Consider the following 25,055-nt stretch of genomic DNA (forward strand, 5'->3'; position numbering starts at 1 on the left):
TCTTTTCACTGTATGCATCCTTCACTTCACTTCAACAAATACAATACCGTTAAAACAAAGAACAACGCGCTGAGAACCCGATCCGCTAATGGTGCTTAAATGTTAATGTTAATGACAATGATAATCCATTTTGACATAACCCCAGTGAAAAAAAATGGGACATGCCTTAATCTTTTAATTGCAATTAACTTAAAACTGAGCATCACATTTCCAAAGAGACTGGCTAATGCCAGCCTGCGTTACAGCAGTGCGACTTTAATAGGAAAGAGCACAAAACAGCCTTGTCATATATATATATATATATGGTATATATAATTTTTTCCCCCCAGAATAGAATAGAGGTGTTTTGTTCTTTTTGCAACAGGCAGCCAGAGAGTGGCGGCTTTTATTTGGCCGGAGAGGTGGAGGAGGTGGAGGAGGGGAGCAGCAGCAGCAGCAGCAGCAGCAGCAACAGCAGGAGGAGGAGGAGGAGGAGGAGGAGGAGGAGGAGGAGGGAAAGAAGGCCGAGCGGTGGGAGGAACTTCTGGAGAGTCGTCCGCTCCTCGCCCGCACACTGCATTGAGAACGCGGAACGCATCAGGTGAACATCTATGAACTGAGTCCTGCTCCGGAGACCCTCGCCTCTCTCTTTCTCCCCGCCCTTCTTCCTCACTGCCGGATTTTTACCTGTTCGCCCGCCAGAGGATACACACTTTCTCGGACAACATCTGGAGTACACCACCAAAAGTGCGGATCTATGCCAACCCTACGCGGGAGTCCACGACGTTTGTGAAGCTGAAGAGGAGGAATGTATCGTGTCTTTGTGAAACTGACATTTCTGATTCCAGCGATCGTCATCTCACAAGGTAAGTTGTGAGAGGAAACCAAATGAAAAGACTATTATCAAGTTCATGCAGTCGGAGGCTGCGAGACGCGAGTGGAAAGCTTCTGGGAACTTTTTGTTTGTTTGTTTCTTTCTCGAAAGTGTCGATATGAGTGTGTTTCTGGTTGAGGAGCTGTGAACCGCAGAAAACGCTCACCAGAGCACCCCCCCCCCCCCACGCCTCCCCCAGACCCGGCGGCGGGGTTATTTCGGGAACTTGTCTCGGTCGTGGGAAGAGTTCGCTCCAGGTGCAGCAGCAGCAGCAGCAGCAGCAGCGCTGGTCGCTTTTGTGAAAGTTGTCTAGTTTTCCGGCTAAGCCGTTTTTTAATCTCGGATGCTAATTGGCAATGCAGCCGTTTGAATGAGCTGAAACTCATACAATCAAACTTTGATAGTACATGTAACTACACTTGGTGGTTTCCAATCAGAAAAGGCGATATTTTCTCTTTTAAGATTTAGCTCCGTGTCTTTATTCCATCTTTGCAGCATCTTGGAAGCGGGTTTCAAATAACGCAGGACATAATGGAAGTTTGGTGCGTGTGTTTGGGGGAAGGGGGGGGGGGGGTGTGGGCAGGCAGGAGGGACGCGCGCGCGTGTGGGGGGAGGGCGCTCACCCCCTTTTGTCCCGCATGTGTGGGAGAGTGCTGTTGCGCGCCGGGTGGAGGAGGGTCGCTGTTATTCCCGTCTGCACCCGGTAAACAATGCCCGAGGAGAGTGTTTTATGGCTCGTGCTGGACTCTGATTTCTTTTGTTCCGCGTCTGAGCCGCGCAGCTGCTGCTGCTGCTGCGCTTTCTCCCCCCCCCCTAAGCCCCTCCTCCTCCCCCCTCCCCGCAAAAAGCGTGCCCCCCCCCCACCCCCTTCTCATGCTCCCCCTCCCTCAAGAAAAAAAAAGAAAAAAAAAAAAAAAGCCAGGCACCACGCGTTGTTGCGGCCTCACCGGTGTCCGCAACAGGCTCCCCCGCTATCCCCTACGGGGCCCAAGTGTGTAGCAAATCAATTTGGAATAAATCAAAAAAAAAAAAAAAAAAAAATTAACCCGGGGTCGCAGCGTGTGCACGCGATAATAATAATAAAAAAAGAAACTCGCTCAGAATAAATGTGCATTAAACATCATTCCAATGAATAATTCAGCCCAAACATTTGGAGTTTTTAACATTGTGTGTTTATCGTATTGTGTTTGTTTCAGGTCTGAAATGCTCCCTACCCACTGAATCATGCCTGAACGGAGGAAGGTGCGAAGCCACCTCCAACGGAAATGGAGAATGCAAGTAAGTAACAAAAAAAAAAACAAAAAAAAAAAACCTTCAACAAGTGAAACTCGTCGTGATGATGCTGGACCACCTCAGCGCCTGCATTCATCTACAAAAAAATTTGGAGCTCACTGCTGCTTTTGTTGTCGTGCTTTGGAATTCTCGCAGCCTTTAGAAGTGCAGTCTGGTGTAATTTTCGCCACTTGAAAGTCCCCCCCCCCTTCTTTTTTTTTTCTCCGCGAGGGCGGGAGAAGGAAATCAAGGGGGCTACATATTACCCCCTTTTCATTCCAACCTTTGAGCCGGCGCTGCGCCCAGCAACCGGAGGCCCATTTTTTTGGGGTTTTCCTTCTGTGTGCCGGTGCGTTGCTGTACCCCAGCGAGGAGCCGCGCCGCATTGTGCTTACGAGGCCGCACACATTCACCAGCAAGAGGGAGAAAAGAGCGAAGAAAGTAAAAAAGAAGGCGGCGTGCGGTTGCCCGAGAGGTGAGGCAAGGCTGGCCGGACAAAGGCCCACCTCGCAAACCCGGCTCCCCTCCCCAACCTCCTCTTCTGCTCCTCACTGGGCTGGTTAATGAATGCAGGACCCCTTCAGCAGCAAAGTGAGAGGACGCGTCCAGCCCTAAATCTTGTTTTTCTGCCCTTTCATGGGCGACAGCTGGGGCTCGCCCGCCGCCCGTCACCCATTGTCTTGCAGTCAGAGTAATGCTGTGTGACTAATCTGAGTGGGGCTTCCCATCATGCCACAGCCACCCCAAACACCACAACACACACACCAAACCCCTGCCATAACCCCAACCAACCCCCCGCCCCCTCCCGGAAAAAAAAAAGGCTTGTCTCCTGCTTTCTGAATGGATCCAACCACCGCTGCCACCCACCCGCCCGCCCGCCTCACCCGCTTATGATCTCCATTAGAAAGCCAGATGGCCGCGAGATGTAATTGGATTGGATGTCAAGAGAGTGAGATTAATTGGAATAAAGTGCAGAAATTTTAAGGCGAGCCAGTGGGAACAGACAGAGCGGCAGATTGTGGGCTGTTTGTTTTGACCACGGATTGATGTTAATAGTTTGCGGGTGACACATAATACGCAGGCATGGTCTCGTTAGTCTGACCTACATGTGAGTTTGGGGAGCACGGCGAGGCGCCTCGGACGTAGGAGACAAAAGATGAGGTAAAAGAAAAAATGAAGAGATCGAGTTAGGAAATTGTCCGTTTTCCAACTCTTGGCTGTAACAATTCCATCGTGCTCCAGTTGTGGAGCTTTTTTTTTTTTTCTTTCTTTCTTTCAACTGTCAGGACACTCATGGGTGGCCTGGTTTCCCCTCGGGGCATGTGGTCATGGCAGGCGCTTCTCTGGTCTGCAGGGACAAGGGAGGGTGCAGGAGGGGGTGTCGAAAAGCCCAAGATGCTAGTGCTGGGGACCGCCGATTCAGAATATTCATCGTGCACACGCGCGCACGCGCGCACACACACACAGCCCGGCGCACGTGTGCACACGTTCACCCCGCACCCCCCACAGAACCTCTCCCCTCCCTCCACACCCCCCTCCCTCCTCTACAAAGCTGTTATTGTGGCGCCCGTCTCCGCTCGGCCCAATTAAAAACAGACAGGATAAGAGCATCACTTCATCCACTCGCAGTGGCTTCCCTTCCTCTTCGCTCTCGCCTCCCATTAATCATTCATTCCCCCCCGCCGAAGCCAAGCGGCCATCAGTCACCGTGACATTCAGCATCTCCCGCTCTCTGGTGGTGGTCGGGGTGGCGCGGACGGAGCCTTCCAAGAGTGGTGCAACTCGTACCTTGTGTGTCGTGTGTTGAGGTTTTAGTGACGCTATCCGCCAGTTTAACTTTGGCGACACATGGCACAAGCTAATGCCGCGCACATGTGTTGAAAGTGAAAAAAAAATAGGCTGAAGAACTAAGATATTTTGCTGTGTGTGTGCATCTGTGTGTGTGGGTGTGGGAGTTGTCCTGTCATAATGCTTAATGAATGGGCTCGTAATTGTTAACACGTTTCCAAGTCGCACACACGCACGCATGCAACGCTTGTTTTCCCTTATGAGAGTCGCTGCGAGTGTTGCGGCTTGCGCAGCTGTGCGTCAGCATACGGCGACACAGATTTGAGCGGTCGGTCTGATTTTTTCTTTTTTTTGTTAAATCCTCTTTCAGCCCGGTTCCCACGCGTGTGGAGAACAGAGAGCGGAGTCACATGCTGGCATGGTGGAATAAGGGCTTTAGACTCACCGGTGACAGTGCAGACCGTCGTAATCGGTTGTCTTGCGGATGGGTTTAGCCAGATTAAGCCACTGTACGGACGCAAATTAGCGCGCCGTTTCCTCCCCCCCACATCCCTCACAGAAAGGATGTTTTGTTGTCCTTCCGTGCTAAAATTAGTCAACCCTTAATTTAAATCTCCCCAATACGGATCATCCAGGAAACTGGCTAGCGTCCTGTTTATCTGTGGTTTGGTGCAATCTTCCTTTAAAGGCTGAGGGCAGTCAAACAAAAGGTGACGTCAAGAGGAAAAAAAAACATGGGCCGCCACGTTAGACCTTAATTTTTAAAGTGATAAAAGTCTATGATGTATTTAATGCCAGCGAATTGCAAACAATTCCACTCACATTAGGAGTTTGAGTGCAAAACTGCAAACTCAGTTTTGGGGTTTCTAGTCATCATCCTTAATGGCAGCTGCACTGCAAGACTGTCACACGAAGCCTCCTTTTGGTTGAAAAAAAGAAATGGAGGCGTATTTGAAACAACAGCAGGGTCCCATATTGGGAAAACCCTCACTTTTAGTTCTGTGAAGTAAGAGGTTATCTGAAGGTCTGTAGCTTCCTGTTTCCCTTGAGTGTCGGCGGCTTCAAGATGCGCGAGGCGGCGCATTGTGAGAGCCAAATTTAGTTGTACTCGTGAGACCGTAACGAGGGCACGGTAGGGTTGAAAGGTTGACGGCCTCAGCGCGCCTTTCGCATGTCTGACTGACTGTCGGTGCTGCTTTGCTGAAATAGACACTGTTTTGGTGCGAAGTGGCTGTTAATAATAAACATCTCAAAGTGCCTCTCGAGGCCCGAGACGGAAATAGACTCTCCAGACTGAAAATTTGGCTGAAAGTCTCCAACGGTTGGTGCGATCAGACCCCGGTGACCTTGCACGGAGCTGTCTGGTGTTGCGCACTACCGATAAAATGTCTCACACAAGAGGGCTGTCTGGAGCGGACCTGGCACCTCGAGAGGAGGAAGAAGAAAAAAAAAAAGAGACGTCCACCGTTCCCTCAAGGAATGCCGCTCTTCATTTGTCCTCCTATAGGATTACCCCAACAGGTCTCTGTTAAGGCTCAACTTCATGTGGGCTTACGCGATTCCGAAGCGTACAAGTGCATGACTGGGTCAAGTGCTCCTGCTGGTGCTGGGCTTTCATTGGGGTTTAAGCTTCTGAGGCTGCCACTCCCCCGGCCGGGCCCATTCCCAAGATGCCAGGGGCCCTGTGTTGCACCGCTGAATGAGGGAACCGCGGGTGCAATCGCCTTAAAACTCTGCCCGTTCCAAATCTTAATCAGACTGCTTCGGACAAACCCTCAAAGCGCCCTGGCGGAGGAGAATCCGTCGACGCAAAGACAATAATTTCCACGCATTTTTAAAAGAGGACAAAGGGCCTCAGAGTAGTTTGAGTTGAGGATCAGGATCCTGCGAGTCTGGAGACTTTCAGACTAAGAGCATCAAAGCCGTGCTGCCAGAGCACTGAGATAAGGGTCTAGTTGGCCTCAATGGGTGCTGAGTGTTCGCAGAGCTGCACACTAGTTTAAAAGGGCCGAGTGCGTCAGTTCCAGTAGGTTACAGGATGTGGCTAAATGGGTTAATAGGGTCAATAAAAATGTTTGCATGTAAGTTTTCCGGCACAATTCTTAATAGAGGCGATATTATCAGATAAGAGTGTGCCTTATCAGCTGCTGTCTGGAACACGCGTTTCCTAATGCCATATATCAGCTGGAGAAGGGAGATGAATCACGGTGGACTGTGTGAATGACTCCAGGCTGAAGGTACTCAGGCTGATGTGTTGCCACTGATAACCATCACAGGACAGAAGCAATCGGAGAAGGCAGGTGTTTGCCTTTTGTGTTCCACCATGAGTTCCTGAGTCTCCAGAAACCATCCGAGGTTTGGAAAGTGTGCTTTTCTGGTACCTCCAAAGACTATCCCAGCAAAGGATGCCACCCGTGTCTGTGTTAACGAGTCGGCTCTGCCCGAAAAAGAGATCTTGTGGCCATTCGTCAGGCGGGTTTCACCCCCTGTCACCGTGACTGACCCCTATAAATCTTGCTTAACCTCGCTCAGTTTAGTACGAGACAGGAAATTGCTTAATCATTCCGGGAATCGTCCGTTTCCAAAACATTTTGTGTCACTAAAACATCACTTTAGGCTCCTAGTTTGATTTTGAAATAGTGCTGTGGAAGTCATTCAAAACAAGCGTGTTTCTCAAAATTATTTTTTCTTTGATCGTAGAAATCGAGGATTAGAGATGATTCCTCATCACCTGAGACAAAACGAACCAGCATTGTAAATTTCACAATGAATCTGAAATATGAAACTCAGAGGTCAGAACTCGGCTGGATAATTAGATACATCCATCTGTCCGCCCCACAAAATGAATGAGGAGGAAACAATACCTCTCCAATAAAACAAGGGTTTGCAATGTCGGCGCTTAAGTGAACGCCGCAACAAGAAGGTAGCAAGGCTCGCACCGGCGCTCCGAATCACTGTACGCCACACCGGATCATTTACATAACATTTTCCACAGCGGTGGCATTTTGCAGCCGCACAGTGTTGCTGTTTGTGTTGGCCGATAAAGTCACCCCCAGAGTGGCAGATGGCAGATCAGGCGCAGCGGGGGTGTCTGGTGAGGAGAGAGGGAAGAGAAGGCAAAAGGGGGCCGGCCCTCAGTCACAAAAGTGTTTTGGGGTGGGAGGGTCAGAGGTCGGGGAAGCATCTGCTGTGGCCTGAGGGGACATTGCAGCGCCCGGGAGAGACCTGTTGCCGTGGTGTGTGTTGCTGCTTTAGCTTTTTTTTTTTTTTTTTCTTCAAGCGTGTGGGTGGATCTTTATCTGGGCCGGGGCCGACCGCCGGACAAAGGGGATCCATTACAGTTGGCGTGGGACGACACACGAGAAGCTCACGCAGGGCAGTCGTAACATCTGTTTCATTGGGCCGCCGAGTGGCAATTTCTGCCTGAGCATTGATTAGTCACCCGGCGACTGTAGAAGGAGGGGGCTGGAAGCAAGAGGGCTTCAAAGAGAAAGACGTCCTCCTCCCCAAATGCTTCTTCTTTTTTTTTTTTTTTGCTTTTTACAATCTTCTGCCAATTGCGACAGTCTGAGCGGGCACACGGGACTGTTAAAAAACCCTGTGATTGGTCTCACCTAACTGAGTAAACAAGGGAGTTTTCGGCAGTCCCGTGTGACATAAGGAAGACGCTGTAAAAAGCAAACTGCTCCGAGTCGTAAAAAGCTCCCAAGGGCTGCAGGAAGGAGAAAACAGAGCAGTGAAGGAAAGGGAGAGAAATAAAGAAAACGTCGACAAGCTTTTATTGTCTGTTTGCAAGCGCAGCGAAATTGTAATTAAGTTGGCCTCAAATAGTAAATTGGTTTTCAAGACATTGAGTGTCTTTGAAAAGGGCACAAAAAGGGATTTATTCATGTGAAATACCAGTAATGAAATTAGAATTATTGCATTACAGAGAGTCGCTTTGTAAAGTTGGATTAAAAAAATACTGAATGGGTCTAAGAAAACAGTGTAGAGACTCAGTAGGTCAGCGGATATAAAAGTTGGCGTCGGCTTAAGGAGGAGAAGTGGATGAAAAAATAGGCTTTTTTTGATAGAAAAGGAAGTGGAAGGAGGAAACAGGTAAGGAAGTGAGGATTTAGGACTGAGCGTGGAGCACGGCGTGGGCGAGGGGACAGAAGTTGCAACAGCTGACTTCACATGGGTCCTTTATGTCCCCGGAGGAGAGGTTCGGCTTGCCAGCACCCTCCCCCTACCCCCCCATCTGACAGGGGGGACAGGGGGAGGAGGACACAGGAGGGGGAGGGGACAGAGGGGGAGGAGGAAGAACCCTGTCCAACAGCTGCCTTCATTAACATGCGCACCTGCTCCCTGCGGAGATAGCCCGGGACCAACAGATGCCGTCCCCTTTCACGCATAAACACTTGGTGTCGCGCTGCAGCCACACGCACGCACACACACACACACACACACACACACACACACACACACACACACACACACACACACACACACACACACAGGCTAAATTCAAAAGTAAACAATCTCCCAGAGATTTCTTTTAAGTCACTCAGCATCTTAAAATTGGACCCAAAGCAGTTGAAAATCACCACTTCACACTGAGTTTCTGCAGAATGTTTTTTTCTTTCTTTTCTTCTTCTTCTTTTTTTATTTTTTTTTTTCATAAAAGTTTGAAGTCATGTGACTGTCGCTCAGTCCGGCCGGGGCTTAGACCTCTGAATGCAGCGCGGCCATGCAGGGCGTCCCAGTGCCGGCGCGGTCCCCTTGATCTCTCTGGTCACTGGCGATGAGTGTGGACAGCGGTGGGGTGAAAGGTAGATGGGAACGGCCGTTGTCCCGGCAGAATGTGTTTTCAGGGTTCAGAGGGGCTCTAATCCCGCGCGGCGTGCTACAACAACACGCCGCCGCGCCTGCCCGCCCGCCCGATCCCCCTCTCCACCTCTGGGACGATGCAAGAGCGGGAAAACTTTCACCCCCCGTCTGCTCCCCCTTTCTGCTAATCCCTCCCTCTCCTCCTGCTGCCTTTTGTTCGGATTATCGTTTGAATGAAAACATCCTACCCCGCCCGTCCTCCAACTGATCCAATCCGTTCTCACCCTCCTCCAGGTGTCCCGGCGACTACGTGGGCAGCCGCTGCCAGTACCCGAGCCCCTGCAGCCCCTCGCCCTGCCGCAACGGCGGCGAGTGCCGCGCTGTCTCCCATGGCAACACCTTTGACTTCAGCTGCGTGTGCCGCCTGGGCTTCAGCGACCGGCTGTGCCTGACCCCCACCAACCACGCCTGCATGAGCTCGCCCTGCCGCAATGGGGGAACGTGCGACCTGGTCACCCTCACCCTCTACCGCTGCCGCTGCCCGCCAGGCTGGTCAGGTACGCATGAATGAGTGCCGCTCTGATCTGATCCTCACCTCCCCTCCTCTCCCTGTTCCTCCTCAGACTGTAACTTTTCCCTATTCTTTTCCCTCTAAAGGTAAAATGTGCCATCTCGCCGACCCGTGCGCCTCCAACCCGTGCGCCAACGGCGGCCAGTGCTCGGCGTTCGACTCGGCCTACGTCTGCACCTGCCCGCCGGCCTTCCACGGCCAGACGTGCAAGCAGGACGTGAACGAGTGCTCCCGGATGCCCTCCCTGTGCCTCAACGGCGGCGTGTGCGTGAACGAGGTGGGCTCGTACCACTGCCGCTGCCCCCAGGAGTTCACCGGCCAGCACTGCGACGTGCCCTACACGCCCTGCAGCCCCTCCCCGTGCCTCAACGGCGGCACCTGCGTCCAGAAGGGGGACACCACCTTCGACTGCAGCTGCCTGCCCGGTAGGTCACAACTCACAGAGACGCACTTCGAGGCAGTCGCGGCGAGCGCTGCGGCTGACTCCTGTTTACCTTTCTGCCTCTGTTGACCTCAAAACACAAAGTCTGTTGTTGACGTAGTAAAATCAGAGCGCGTAATCTCGAGAGCCACTCGCTCCGTTTTGCCAGTCTGCACCAGCAGGATGCGGTCACACAGACGTTTCCTCCTGATAACCGCCTGGCAACGCCGGGGATGGGCGCATTTGCAGAGACGTATACGCGGACACGCCCTGTTCCGAGCTTTTTCGCACACATTCTATATCATCCTGTTTTTCTGCTGAGCACAGCGGCCCTACTCTGGCACCTCCCCTGCACTGGCACCTGGAGCTGTTTGCGGTGTTGTGTTGAACTACGGTTTATGACCTCGGTTTAGGCTAAATTGCAGCGGTCAGGGCAACTTTTTTTAGTCTAACCCAAGTTAAACCGCTCTCTCCTCGTTTTTTTAGTAGGTGCTATAATTGTCTGATTGAGCTTTAATGAAAAAAAGGGATATTCATAGGCTGAGCGTTAAAGTTTAACTCACGCTGGGCTCTTCCCCTGGGCGTCCGTGCTGGAATGTGACCAGATAGCGGGGCCGCGCGAGCACCTGCTGAGTTGTGGGGCTGATTGTTAATCAGCCCATTGTGGGCTGTAAAATCCCGCGCATGCCTTTGATGTTTAAAGGAAGGAGATGAGTCGCACGCTTCGGCAAGGCGCTTGACCAAAAAAAAAAAAAAAAAAAAAGAAATCTGGCACGAGGGCAGAGGGAGCTTATCAGTTGCTCAGGAGACTCCGATGCAATAAACGACAGGAGAGTCTTGATTATTATTAACCGCGAACCTGCTCCAACATAACGTCTGGTGTTGCCGTGCACCTCGCCAACGTCTCATTTCGCCCGTTGTCTTTTTTTCCCCGTTCTCCAGGTTTCAACGGTCTGCACTGCGAGCACAACATCGACGACTGCCCAGGCCACAACTGCCAGAATGGCGGCGTGTGCGTGGACGGCGTCAACACCTACAACTGCCAGTGCCCGCCCCATTACACAGGTGACAATTTTGCCACCGGAATGCATTCCATCTTCAATACTCGTACAGAGTCGGGCCCTTCAACCTTTCCGCTCGCCTTCCAGGCCAGTACTGCACGGAGAACGTGGACGAGTGCGAGCTGATGCCCAACGCCTGCCAGAACGGCGGCACCTGCCACGACACGCACGGCAGCTACCACTGCGTCTGCGTCAACGGCTGGACGGGCGACGACTGCAGCGAGAACATCGACGACTGCGCCAGCGCCGCCTGCTACCACGGCGCCACCTGCCACGACCGCGTGGCCTCGTTCTTCTGCGAGTGCCCGCACGGACGCACAGGTGCGACCCTTCGTCCTTCTGCTTGACGACTCCAGGTAATGAGACGGTGTGCAGGTTTTGACGGCGTGTCTCTCTCTGTCTTGTGCTCGTGCAGGTCTGCTGTGCCACCTCGACGACGCCTGCATCAGCAACCCGTGCCAGAAGGGCTCCAACTGTGACACCAACCCCGTCAACGGCAAGGCAATCTGCACCTGCCCGCCCGGCTACACGGGCTCGGCCTGCAACCTGGACATAGACGAGTGCGCCCTTGGTGAGTTCTGAAGCTACCACCAGTCTTTATTCACTTCCCTCTTTCGCCCAGAAAATCCCGCAACAAATGGCGGCCCGTGTGACTAACTGCTCCTTAAAACGTTGCAGGTGCCAATCCCTGTGAGCACGGCGGCCGCTGCCTCAACACCAAAGGCTCGTTCCAGTGCAAGTGTCTCCAGGGCTACGAGGGGCCCCGTTGCGAGATGGACGTCAACGAGTGCATGTCCAACCCGTGCCACAACGACGCAACCTGCCTGGACCAGATCGGAGGCTTCCACTGCATCTGCATGCCAGGTAAGCCGTTTGGCGTGGACAGAAAGGACGGACTAAAGAGTATGGAGATGGCTCCAGGTGTATTAATGGCTTTATTTGGGGGCGACTGTAGGTAGAACGGGTTGTCCAATGACCGAAAGGTTGGCGGTTCAAATCCCGCTCCATCCCAGTCTGTCGTTGGGTCCTTGGGCGAGACACTTCACCCTAAATTGCTCCCAATGGTGCTGGCAGTGCCTTGCATGCCAGCAGCCACTAATTGGTGTATGAGTGTGTGGGTGAATGAGAGGCCATTGTGAGGGTGCTGGAAAACGCTACGTAAGTGCAGTCCATTTACCATTTTTCTTTTTTTTTTGTCGAATATCAGGGTACGAGGGCGTCTTCTGCCACATCAACACAGACGAGTGCGCCAGCCAGCCCTGCCTCAACAACGGCAAGTGCGTCGACAAGATCAACTCCTTCCACTGCGAGTGTCCTAAAGGTGAGAACGTGACGGGCGCCGGAATTAACGGAGTGAAAGTTGGTTGGGTTTATTGGATCCATCCATTCTGTCCGACCAATGAGCGGCTGCAACAGTGTGGATCATTTATTTTAGCTGTTAATCAGTAAAGCCCCCCCCCACATAACGACTAACTGATTTGATGTAAATTATTAACTTGTGCGACTAACTAATGGTGTTTTTTTTTTTTTTTTTTCGTGGAAGTTAGCAGACGCGCCAGTGGGCCATGTTGCCGAGACATTAGCATATTTGGCGGGCACTTGAGTTTGTGTTGGAGCTTAGCGCCATAATGGGAGAGGGGGGAGCAGGGGGCAGGGGAGGGTGGTTTTACGGTGTGTAAGCCAGAGGCTATTGTGTTGTGCTTTGAAAGAAAGATTTCTCTGCACAGTAAGAGCCCGGGCAGGCGGGGGTGGAGTCTTAAGCTGTATTTTTAAAATGGCCCAGTGGCGCTTTCAACTGTCCCAGAATCCCACTCAAAGTTATAAATCAGACAAAATGAAGAGAGTGAGTCAGGGTGAAGAGTGTTTCTAAAAAAAAACATTCATCTTAATGTTTGTTTTTCATTCCTTATGTGTTTTTAGGTTTTTCAGGCAGTCTTTGCCAGGTGGACATTGACGAGTGCGCCAGCACTCCCTGCAAGAATGGAGCCAAGTGTACAGACGGGCCCAACAAGTACACCTGTGAATGTGCAGAAGGTACCCATCATATATTTTTTTTTACGGCTGCATCATTTTTTTTCCAGTTACTTCTAGAGTTCTTGTTACAAATCCAAACTCTTCTTCTTCCCCCCAGGTTACACGGGGCAGCACTGCGAGACCGACATCAACGAGTGCTACTCGGACCCCTGCCACTACGGCACCTGCAAGGATGGCCTGGCCTCCTTCACCTGCTACTGCCGTCCCGGCTACACCGGCCGCCTGTGCGAGACCAACATCAACGAGTGCCTCAGCCAGCCCTGCAAGAACGGCGGCACTTGCCAGGACAGGGAGAACTCCTACATCTGCGCCTGCCCGAAAGGCACCGCTGGTAAGACGTGTCAGACATCGGCAGAGTTACCTTGTATTATTATTTTTTTGCCGTGTTGCTCAACGTGTGTCCCAAACCCGCAGGTTTCAACTGCGAGATCAACCTGGACGACTGCAAGAGCCAACCCTGCGACTACGGCCGGTGCATCGACAAAATCAACGGCTACGAATGTGCCTGTGAGCCCGGCTACACAGGTGAGCGCCAGTGGGCGGAGTTTTACAGGTGCAGTGGTGGCGGGGGAGGGGGTGGAGGGTCCCCTGAGCTTTTTGGGAGGGGCAGGTAGGGCCAGGTGGCTGGTGGGTCCACTCCTGTGGAACAATGGTGTAGGATTCCCAGCGATGAATGAGGCCGGGGGGGCGGGGTGAGTGAGGGAGGGGGCCGGTGGTGAAAAGAACAAGTCCGCAACCTGGTTCGCACACAATGCGCCAACCTTGTTCCCGTTTTTTTCAAAGGGCCGTGACGTCGCGCCTGGTCTGTAAGGTGAAACGCCGAGAAAAAAAAAGGGAAAAGAAACCAGACAGTTTGATTGTGTGGATGCGTCACTGCAACTGCAGACGCCCTCGAAAGCTCCCCGGCGGATGTGTTTACCACCTCGTGTGATGTGATGTTTTTCGATCAGCCAGCGGTCCTAAAATCCAAAACTGGACCCCTCTCTCTCTCTCTCTCTCTCTCTCTCCCTCCCTCATTTTTTTTTTGGTTCTCCCTTTCATTGAGCCGGTTCTGACTGGTAGTGGCCGTGTGATTATTCTGGAAAGGGAAGGGGGCGGTGGGGGGGCAGGGGAGAAAGACGTGTATGTGTGCAGGCTTCTGAGCGCACCCCCCTTCCCCCTTCACCTCCTCCTCATGGTCTCCTCCATCTTTTTGTTTGAATGTGTTGTGTGCAGAGGGCACGACGGGACGACGAGGGACAGAGGACTATTGTGAGTGAAGATCAGGCAGTTGGGCCCTCCCCTCCTGATTGATGAAGGGAGGGGGGTGAAGGAGGAGGGAGGGAGGATCGGGGGTAGTGGATCGTGGGCGGGGGGGGGGGGTTAATTGTTACTCGGCTGTGTGTGAAATGGCTCTGGCCTTCTGTCCTTGTAAACAGCCCTGGGTGAGGTTAGCTCCCCCTGGCTGGGAGTATGTGAGGGGGGGCGGGGGGGGGGTAGCTTTTAAATTTGTGCGTGTGTGAATAGGCAGAGTAGCCGCCGCTCTCCCCCCAGTCCCTTGGCAGATCCCCCCCGCCGACCCCTCCCCCGCCTGAAACGCTCCTTCTGCCTATTCAGAAGGGACCCTTTCAATCAAAGCAGGAGAGGCGAAGGGGTCTCCCGGGGGCCGCCAGCAGGCTGGGCTTACACCGGGGCTTCTCCAGCTTTGGCCTGTTGATTACCCAGGGAGGCTTTGGTGACTATTGTCCGAAAGCCACCTCGCGAGCACCGTGTAAAAGCCTCAAAGCATACCACACACCACACCAAAAAAAGGTGTCCAGCTGTGAGACCAGCGGGGCAACCACTGGGGATGGGAATCGCTGGCTACCTGACGATTCAATTCCATTCCGATACAGAGGGCTACGATGCAGTTAATTCGCGATTAATCGAGAATCGCGATTTATCACGATTCATATATATATATATGAATCCAAAGCATGCAACATACCGAGGAAGGACAAAGTCCCAATGGATTTTGTAATTGGCCTTTGCAACTGTATTGGCAGCTTTGTCCTGGTGTTGGGACTGGCTGTCTGGTTCAGAGCAACTGGAAGATTATCGGTCTTTTCCTCCGACTCCATGTGCCAGCGGAGGCGATAAAAGTTCCTCAAGTTCGCCGCGTTCCCACAATATTTGTTTGTAGCGTGACACAGCTTGCAAACACTGTGACTTTTGTCGAGTTTCGTTTTCCCTCTCAATGTCGTAAAACCCAAAATGCTGCCACATGCTGGCTTTAAATCCCGAAGAAACCGGTCAAATTCGTTTTTCAGTCATCTTTAATGCTGTGTGCGTGCGTGTTATTTTCCCCGCCCAGGATCAATGTGCAACATCAACATCGACGAATGCGCCATCAACCCGTGCCACAATGGTGGCACGTGCGTGGACGGCATCAACGGCTTCACCTGCCTGTGCCCGGAGGGCTACAACGACGCCACCTGTCTGTCGCAGGTGGACGAGTGCAGCAGCAACCCCTGCATCCACGGCCACTGTCAGGATCTCATCAACGGGTGAGTTGACCATGTGTCCAAGTTCGCAGAGAAGCGAAGGTGGTGCCCGCCGTGAAACACCGTCGTTAATGCAAATTTCTGTTGCGCTTTAGCTACAAATGCACATGCGACTCTGGCTGGAGCGGACGCAACTGTGACATCAACAACAACGAGTGTGAATCCAACCCGTGCATGAACGGAGGGACCTGCAGGGATATGACCAGCGGATACCACTGCACTTGCAGGGCCGGCTTCACCGGTAAATCGCCAACGTCCGGCGTCCACTTTTCCACCGTTTGACTTCCTTTTATTTTGTGTGTGAGCTCCTAGCTTGTGTTTAACCCGAGCTTCTCTAATCCCGCCAACGCAGGGCCTAACTGCCAAACTAACATCAACGAGTGCGCCTCCAACCCCTGCCTCAACCAGGGCACCTGCATCGATGGCGTGGCTGGATACAAGTGCAACTGCTTGCTGCCTTACACCGGTACGTTGGGTAGCCGCAAGAAGGATCAGGCTAGGTTTAAACCGGGTTTGGTTTACTGTTAACTGTTTACTTCCGGCAGTCGCTGACCGCAGTCGAAATCTAAAGGCATGCAAACATAAATAAACATAATTTCACTTTGCACGCAGAAGGTTTATTAAGTTCCCTCCGTTTTTGTTGTTTTGGTTAGCCTAGCGTTAGCCAGCGGCCACAGACAGGGATGCTTGTTTCTGTGCGCGAAGGTCTGCATGACTGCCTTGCAGCCTCAACGCTGTGTGTGTGTGTGTGTGTGTGTGTGTGTGTGTGTGTGTGTGTGTGTGTGTGTGTGTGTGTGTGTGTGTGTGTGTGTGTGTGTTTTGAATGTTTTGAAACAACATGCCACAATGGCTAATGTAGAGGGAAAACTATAGCCTGCGCCAGTTGCGTCCCCACTTCCTGTTTCCTGTCTGTGATGGCACAATGGCAGGAAACAAAGGCCCTTCCTGTTTGGCTGCAGCCACATGGAAATGGATGAGGAAGAGGGATTTAAACTGGGATTTATGTCACTCTTGAAAAAGTTGCTCTCCAGAAATATTGTGAGGGAATCCAATGTTTTGAGTCTGATTTTTTTTTTTCCTCTGCCACCAGGTGACAACTGTGAGATCCTTCTAGCGCCGTGCAGCCCCAGACCCTGCAAAAATGGTGGCGTGTGTAAGGAATCTGAGGACTACCAAAGCTTCTCCTGCATCTGCCCCGAAGGATGGCAAGGTATCCGTCCAACTATTCCTGCTCCTGCATCAAAGTAGCAATGCACCAATTTACAACGTGACCTTTTTAAACCACTGATTTTTCCGCCTTTTTCCGACTTCTCAAGGTCAAACGTGTGAAATTGACATCAACGAGTGCGTCAAAGCCCCGTGCCGCAACGGTGCCGTTTGCCAGAACACGATGGGCGGCTACCAGTGCGTGTGTCAGCCGGGCTACACCGGCCAGAGGTGCGAGACGGACACGGACGACTGCAAACCCAGTAAGGAACAGACAGATTTCTCACTCTCCTGTGACCTCATCTTGGTGTAAAAAAAAAAAACTCACTCCCTTCACTTTTTTTCTTCATTTTCAGATCCGTGCAGCAACGGCGGTCTGTGCCGCGACGGCGTCAACAGCTTCTCCTGCACGTGTCTGCCGGGCTTCCGGGGTTCGAGGTGCGAGCAGGACATCAACGAGTGCGAGAGCAACCCTTGCAAGAACGGCGCCAACTGCACCGACTTCGTAAACAGCTACACCTGCACCTGCCCGCCGGGCTTCAGCGGCATCAACTGCGAGATCAACACCAACGACTGCACCGACAGGTAGCCCGCACGGCCCTGTTAGCATTTTGCAATTAGCAGCAACGGCCAAGTTTTGCAGTTTTTATATTTGTTTCCCGTTCCCTCCTTCAGCTCTTGCTTCAACGGCGGCACCTGCGTGGACGGAATCAACGTCTTCACTTGCCTCTGCCTGCCCGGCTTCACCGGCAGCTACTGCCAGTATGACATCAACGAGTGCGACTCCAAGCCGTGCCTCAACGGTGGGACTTGCCTGGACAGTTACGGGACGTACAAGTGCACGTGCCCTCATGGTTTCACTGGAGTGAATTGCCAGGTGGGACAAAATTACCAGTGTGATTTTCTCTTTCCTTTTTTTCTCTTTAAGCTGCAAAGTCAATTAAAAGTGTTGTTTCGTTCCCCTTGCAGAGTCTTGTGCGCTGGTGTGATTCCTCCCCGTGTAAAAACGGGGGTTCGTGCTGGCAGCAGGGCCCCTCATACACCTGCCAGTGCCAGACTGGGTGGACTGGTCTCTACTGCGACATCCCCAGCGTGTCGTGTGAGGTGGCGGCCAAACGGCAAGGTACGCTGATCGCCCCAAAGTTATTTTTCCCAAGTACCGCATTAAAACACACAGCTGTAATTCTCATATTTAACTTCCTGCCATTTCCCTTCCTGCATGACTTTGTCTTTAGGGGTGGACGTGGCTCACCTGTGCAGGAACTCCGGCCAGTGTCTGGATGCGGGCAACACTCACTACTGCAGGTGCCAGGCCGGCTACACTGGGAGCTACTGCCAGGAGCAAGTGGACGAGTGCTCGCCCAATCCCTGCCAGAATGGAGCCGTCTGCACCGACTACCTGGGAGGCTACAGCTGTGAGGTAAGTTGGCACCAATGAAATGAAATGAAACATCGCCCGTTGCGAGATTTAGGAATTTCCTTCGAAATTCAACTCTCTTAACACTATTGCCTTTTTTTTTCTGCCAGTGTGTCCCGGGTTACCACGGCGTCAACTGCTCCAAGGAGATCAACGAGTGCCAGTCTCAGCCCTGTCAGAATGGGGGCACCTGCATCGACCTCATCAACACGTACAAGTGCTCCTGTCCAAGAGGAACACAAGGTACCTACGTGACAATAATATAATAGTAACTCCTAAAATTATTTATTGCCATAGTTTCACTTATAGTTGTAGATTTTTCTGCTTTCTTTTTAACATTTTGCGCTTTAACTGCTGGACCTGAGAGCTGCTACCTCAATAAAGAGACTGTGGTTCTCATTCGTCCTGTGATGTCCTTGTAAAATAGCTTAGTAATCTTTTTTTTTGTTAGTATTATATTAGTATTTTTATACTAATTTGTTTGGTATATTTTTAAGTTTCTGAAAAGTACATTTTTGACCTCCTCCTTTCAACAGGCATCCACTGTGAGATCAACCTGGACGACTGCACCCCCTCCACCGACCCGCTGACCAACGAGCCCAAGTGCTTCAACAACGGCAAGTGCGTGGACCGCATCGGCGGCTACCAGTGCCTGTGCCCGCCGGGCTACGTGGGCGAGCGCTGCGAGGGCGACGTCAACGAGTGCCTGTCGGACCCCTGCGACCCCAGAGGCTCCTACAACTGCGTGCAGCTCACCAACAGCTACCGCTGCGAATGCCGCACGGGATACACGGGTACGTATTCGCCGCGTTCTCTCTTGTGCGCTGCTCGACCGAGCACATTTTAAATGCAGATGGTGACATTTCTCTGGCCCTCCTCCAGGCCAGCGTTGCGACAGGGTGTTTGACGGCTGCAAGGGGAGACCCTGCAGGAACGGAGGCTCGTGCGCCGTCGCCAGCAACACCCCGCACGGTTACATCTGCAAGTGTCCGCCGGTGAGTGAAACCACCTGGGCCGCCGCTTGAACCCTGCCGTCTCCGCCACAAGTGTAGCCAATCACCTTGACCGGTTTCCTTCCTTGCAGGGCTTCACCGGCTCCTCTTGCGAGTACGATTCCCGCTCCTGCGGCAGCCTGAACTGCCGGAATGGAGGCACATGCGTGTCCGGCCACCTCGGCCCGCGCTGCCTCTGTCCGACGACCTTCACCGGCCCCGAGTGCCAGACCCCCACCGACAGCCTGTGCATATCTAACCCGTGCTACAACGGCGGCACATGCCAGATCACCCCAGATGTGCCGTTCTTCCGCTGCAGCTGTCCCAGCAACTTCAACGGCCTGCTGTGCCACATTCTGGACTATTCCTTTGTCGGCGGCCTGGGCCGGGACATCACGCCGCCCCCGGAAGTGGAGGTCAGCTGCGAGATTCCGCAGTGCGACGAGTGGGCGGGAAACCACATCTGCGACTCGCTGTGTAACAACCACGCCTGCGGCTGGGACGGCGGCGACTGCTCGCTGAACTTCGACGACCCCTGGCAGAACTGCTCGGCCGCTCTGCAGTGCTGGCGCTACTTCAACGACGGCAAGTGCGACGGCCAGTGCAACAGCCCAGGGTGCCTCTACGATGGCTTCGACTGTCAAGGACAAGAGGGCCAGTGCAAGTAAGTTTTCGAAAACCAAACCAAAGCAAACATATTTCCACCTTTCACCATTGCCGCTTAAAACACTAATCCTTAAATCCTTGCACAAAAAAAAAAAAAAGGGAAGTGGACAAGTGAAGTGCAGGACGAGAAACTGAGAAATCCAAGGCGACTCTGTTTTACATATAAAGTAAAAAGCCTTTATTTTGGCAGGGACACACAGATAAAAGATTGGACCTACGCGTTTCAGCTTATTGCCTTCATCAGGGTAAAACTTTCACCCTGACTTTTACCCTAAAACTAATCCCACCTCCTTCCTTTCCCTGCAGCCCTCTGTACGACCAGTACTGCAAAGACCACTACGCCGATGGACACTGCGACCAGGGCTGCAACAACGCCGAGTGCGAGTGGGACGGCTTGGACTGCGCCAACAACATGCCCGAGAAGCTGGCGGACGGCCACCTGGTCCTGGTGGTCCACATCCCACCCGAGCAGCTCAAGAACCGCTCGTCGGCCTTCCTCCGAGAGCTCAGCAGCGTCCTGCACACCAACGTGGTGTTCCGCCGCGACGCCAAAGGGGAGCCCATGATCTTCCCTTACTATGGCAACGAACAGGACCTGGTCAAGCACACCGTGCTGAAGCGCTCCGCCGACGGCTGGCCCGAGTGGGCCTCAGTGCCCGCCGACGTCCTGGGTCAGATGAAGGAGAGCGTGTCCGCCATGGTCAGCCCGCGGAAACGCAGAGAGCTGGATCCCCTTCAAGTCAAAGGGTAGGGCCTCTTAATCAATTGTTGATCATCATCTTCATCAGTTCATATAATTAATCTGCAACCGCTAACGTTTCGACTCTCCTCTGCTTGCAGGTCTGTGGTTTACCTGGAGATCGACAACCGCCAGTGTTACCAGCAGTCCAGCGAGTGCTTCCAGAGCGCCACAGACGTGGCAGCGTTCCTCGGAGCTCTGGCCTCCAGCGGGAACCTCAACGTGCCCTACATTGAGGCCGTCACCAGTACGTGGCTCTACGTCACTAAGTTCATGATGTTGAACAGCATCAACATGGACGGCAGAATAACCCCGAATCTTCTCCTCCAGGCGTGAGACCGACGAACCGCAGTTTGGAGCTCTACCCCATGTACGTGGTCTTCCTGGGCCTGGCTGCTCTGGGCTTCGTCTGCCTCGGCGTTCTGGTCTCGCGGAAACGCCGGCGAGAGCACGGCCAGCTCTGGTTCCCCGAGGGATTCAAAGTTTCGGAGCCCACCAAGAAGAAACGCAGAGAGCCGCTGGGAGAGGATTCTGTTGGACTGAGGTAGATAGGACAGCTTCCTGTCAACCCTGAGCCTGGTCTTTTAGCGTCCTACCTCCTCTAACCGCTCGGCTCTTTTTCGACAGGCCCATGAAGAACTCTGACATAAACCTGATGGACGACAATCAAAACGAATGGGACACCGAGGACCCAGACTGCAGGCGCTTCAGGCAGTTCGAGGAGCAGGCCATGCTGGACCTGGGCGACCGCACCGATCAGAGGAAGTGGACGCAGCAGCATCTGGATGCAGCCGACCTTCGCATTGCGTCCATTGCCACTCCGCCTCAGGGAGAGATTGAGAACGACTGCATGGATGTCAACGTTAGAGGGCCAGGTACGTTCAAAACGGCTTTCCTCTGCCAGTATACTGCAATGCAGTGTACAGTGAACTCTATCAAAAGCACAGTTTTGTTGTTTTTGGGAAGATTACAGTGCCTTTCTCTCTTTGTCTCCACCACCTCCAGATGGTTTCACCCCCCTGATGATCGCGTCCTGCAGCGGCGGAGGCTTGGAGACGGGCAACAGCGAGGAGGAGGAAGACCCCTCGGCGGAGATCATCACCGACTTCATCTACCAGGGCGCCAACCTCCACAACCAGACGGACCGCACGGGCGAGACCGCCCTCCACCTGGCCGCCCGCTACGCCCGCTCGGACGCCGCCAAGCGCCTGCTGGAGTCCAGCGCCGACGCCAACGTCCAGGACAACATGGGCCGCACGCCCCTCCACGCCGCCGTGGCCGCCGACGCGCAGGGCGTCTTCCAGGTAACGCGGGGCTTTCTCCGAAGATGTTTCGGTTTCTCTTTGCGGCTCAAACAGAAGACGGCCCTCTCACTGACTAAATGCACCGCGCCCTTTGCAGATCCTAATCCGAAACCGCGCCACAGACCTCGACGCCCGCATGCACGACGGAACGACGCCGCTGATCCTGGCCGCCCGCTTGGCCGTCGACGGCATGGTGGAGGAGCTTATCAACTGCCACGCCGACGCCAACGCCACCGACGACTCCGGTACGCCGCGTTCTGATCGACTCGTCTCCACCAGACCAGAATGCCGCGCATGAGTTGCAAAGTGCTATGATGGTAAACCCCCTTACTCCCTTTCACCACAGGTAAATCTGCTCTTCACTGGGCCGCAGCCGTGAACAACGTGGAGGCGGCGGTGGTGCTGCTGAAAAACGGCGCCAACAAGGACATGCAAGACAACAAGGTTTGTGATGTGCTTTGATGGAACCTAAGTCTACCTCAAGGTGTTTCTGCTCATTTGCAATGTTAAATGTTCATTGTTTTTTTTTTTTTGCTGTCTCGCTGTGTAGGAGGAGACGCCACTGTTCCTCGCAGCCCGTGAGGGCAGCTTCGAGACGGCCAAGGTCCTCCTGGAGCACTTTGCCAACCGCGAGATCACCGACCACCTCGACCAGCTGCCACGAGACATCGCCCAGGAGCGCATGCACCACGACATCGTCCGCCTCCTGGACGAGTACAACGTGGTCAGGAGCCCGGGGCTCCACAGCGCCCCCCTCAGCACCTCCAGCCTCTCGCCGCCCCTCTCCTCCCCCAACGACTACCTTAGCAACCTGAAGCCAGCCCTGTCCGCCAAGAAGGTTCGCAAGCTGAGCTCCGGCGGCAAGGGGAACAAAGACGGCGGCAAGGACAGCAAGGTGAAGAAGAAGAAGTCGCTGGACGGGAAGGGCAACCTGCTGGACACAACGGCCGTCCTCTCCCCGGTGGATTCTCTGGAGTCGCCGCACGGCTACCTGTCTGACGTGGCCTCTCCTCCCATGACGTCGCCCTTCCATCAGTCTCCGCCCATGTCTCTAAACCACCTGCAGGGTAATGGCGACCACATGGGCCAGATGAGCATGGGGAAAGATGTTGGCTGCATGCCTTTCGACCCAAACCCGCCGCGTCTGTCCCACCTGCCCGTGTCCAGCCCCAACAATCAGGGCAACGCACCCATGGGCGGAGGCAGAGGCGGACAGTGCGACTGGATGACCAGGATGCACCCGGGCGTAGGCCAGCAAGGCAGCTTCGCCCAGGGGCCGCCCATGTCCCACAACCTGATGGGCGCCCTGCAGGGCGTCAGCACCGCCACCCTGTCTCAGATCATGGGCTACCAAAACCTGCAGACGAGCCACCTGGGTTCGCCGGCGCACATGATGCAGCAGGCTCGCTCCAGGCAGCTGCAGCACCAGAACTCCAACTCCACCACCGCCGGGCAGCCGCTGAACCAGGGCTTCCCCAACGTGGAGCTCAACGGCTCCGACATGGCGCAGAGCAACGGCCGCTCCATGCCCATCCACACCGTGATGCCACAGGAGACCCAGATCCTCGGCACGCAGTTTCTCACGCCTCCCTCCCAGCACAGCTATTCTGGCCCCATGGACAACACGCCCAACCACCAGCTGCAGGTGCCCGACCACCCTTTTCTGACTCCCTCCCCAGGCTCCCCCGACCAGTGGTCCAGCTCGTCGCCACATTCCAACATGTCCGATTGGTCGGAAGGCATCTCCAGCCCGCCCACGAGTATCCACTCACAGATGAATCTGATCCCAGACCAGTTCAAGTAGAGACCTGTGCGAAACAGAACTGCTGAATGGAGGAAAAAAAAGACAAAAAGACAAAGTTAATACTAAAGATTCAAGAAGCTCTCTATTTTATCAGTTTTTATACTAACGCAAAGGACAGCTTTAGTTATTTTGTATTTATTTATGTGCTTTTTTTGACCTGAAATATAAAAAAAGATGCTTTTATATTTATGCTTTTTTATTTTTTGTTTTTATGTTTTGTATGGGAGAGAAGAAACTGTTTTGAAGGAGTGTCTTCTCAAAAAGAAAGCCTCCTTTATGTATACACTGGCTATTTATTTGTGTTTTGTGTTGTTATTTCACGGGATTTATTTTATTCTTCCGATGCATCAGCCTTTATAAATTTTATTTGGGGATTTGCATTACGTTTGTACATATTTCTTTTCAATTTTTATAGATTATTTCAAAATTTTCAGTATTAATTAATTAAAATTTAACCTCCTTTGTGTTTGTAAGTGACACGGGTTTTGATGCCGAGCTACATTTTACTTAGTCTTATCACTGAGTCTGTGTTAGATGATGATCAGATATATGTGAAATAATGCAGCTCTCTACATTGCCCTCTTCTGGTGAAATGTTGGAGAGTAACTGAACTGAGTAAACACAGATTTATGCATTTTACTTTTGGAGATTTGGGACCTTGACGCACAGAACAAACAATAGCCTATCGCGTGAAAAGAACATTTTTACGCAAACTTATTTTATATTGAATACAGATCTGGGTTGGTGCTATGATTGTGGATTTGTCCTTAAATTTCTGACGTCTACTAGAATGTTTAAATGTCACAATTGCCACGGTTTAAAATAGTGCCAGTGCGATGATTTGTTTTTCCTAAGAAAAGCAACATGCTTGTGAGATTTCTTGCTAAAATGTCTTCATCATGAAGAGCATTGTGTGTGAAGAAACAGGGACCTTTGTGCGTTTAACAACACCACCTGCACTTTGTGTAAGAGTGTGGTCGAAGGTGTTTAAATGTCATGTTTTATAAACTAATTCAAAGATAAAGATGTTTTTAAGGAGAAGATGTAATTCAGAATCAATGTTCATGCAAAGTTGTAGTTTGCAAAGAAGTATTTCATGATTAAAATGTTTTGTAAAAATTGTCCTCAGTCAATAAACCTTGCTGTTAAGCACTAATTTCTGGTTTATCCTTTGTCGATGTTCTTCTAATCAGATAGGGTTTCCTAATTTCGAACAAAGAACTAACCCCCTCTAGTGGTGATACACTGTAAAAAATTGATCAGCAATGTTCCCTATTAGACAATAACATACGTATAAACAATGCATCTGAACCATCTTGCAAATTCTTCTTCTTCTTCTTCTTCTTCTTCTTCTTCTTATTGTTACAACAAATTAAGAAAGTATGAAAATGAGATAGAATAGAATAGAGACCTATATTGATGCCAGGCGATTAAAAAAATAAAAAAAAATAAAAAAAATAAATATAGATAAACTTTGGAGTTGAATTACCCTCTGGTAGCGATATATGAATGCCTTTTGATTTTTAGAATGAAACAATTCTGGGCAGGTGTGGTTTTCGTCAAGAACCGTCAAAAACATTGCAAACCTGAGACTTT

The 25,055-nt window shown here is 52.3% G+C and overlaps 1 protein-coding gene across 2 annotated transcripts; it reads left to right on the forward strand.

The window, feature by feature from the left end:
- Positions 1-535: 535 nt before the first annotated feature.
- notch1a (notch receptor 1a) lies at positions 536-24,615 on the forward strand. 2 transcript variants are annotated; one of them, XM_076013807.1, is made up of 33 exons: positions 536-845; positions 2,050-2,131; positions 9,017-9,279; positions 9,380-9,718; positions 10,657-10,779; positions 10,863-11,096; positions 11,191-11,346; positions 11,454-11,639; positions 11,983-12,096; positions 12,696-12,809; positions 12,907-13,140; positions 13,224-13,334; positions 15,142-15,334; positions 15,427-15,572; positions 15,684-15,797; positions 16,422-16,541; positions 16,648-16,800; positions 16,894-17,122; positions 17,213-17,414; positions 17,507-17,660; positions 17,773-17,957; positions 18,065-18,197; positions 18,491-18,748; positions 18,837-18,949; positions 19,039-19,610; positions 19,919-20,359; positions 20,453-20,598; positions 20,682-20,895; positions 20,979-21,226; positions 21,357-21,655; positions 21,753-21,900; positions 22,002-22,099; positions 22,206-24,615. In XM_076013807.1, the coding sequence occupies exons 1-33, from the start codon at positions 788-790 to the stop codon at positions 23,457-23,459; spliced, it is 7,434 nt and encodes a 2,477-aa protein (XP_075869922.1). In that variant the 5' UTR covers positions 536-787; the 3' UTR covers positions 23,460-24,615. The 2 variants fall into 2 exon arrangements, with proteins under 2 accessions (XP_075869922.1, XP_075869923.1); XM_076013808.1 differs by lacking the exon at positions 15,684-15,797.
- The last annotated feature ends 440 nt before the right edge of the window (positions 24,616-25,055 follow it).

The sequence above is a fragment of the Nelusetta ayraudi genome, unplaced genomic scaffold (assembly GCF_046127955.1).
Source record: "Nelusetta ayraudi isolate G7.1 ecotype Tasmania unplaced genomic scaffold, CSIRO-AGI_Nayr_v1 ptg000160l, whole genome shotgun sequence".
Classification (NCBI taxonomy): domain Eukaryota; kingdom Metazoa; phylum Chordata; class Actinopteri; order Tetraodontiformes; family Monacanthidae; genus Nelusetta; species Nelusetta ayraudi.

Bases quoted from the DNA above. Each gene is read 5' to 3' on its own strand.
- notch1a (XM_076013807.1), top strand. From the start codon at position 788: ATGTATCGTGTCTTTGTGAAACTGACATTTCTGATTCCAGCGATCGTC. The intron at 11,640-11,982 runs GTAAGCCGTTTG...GTCGAATATCAG, and splicing joins CCACTGCATCTGCATGCCAG to GGTACGAGGGCGTCTTCTGC. The intron at 15,798-16,421 runs GTACGTTGGGTA...CTCTGCCACCAG, and splicing joins CTGCTTGCTGCCTTACACCG to GTGACAACTGTGAGATCCTT.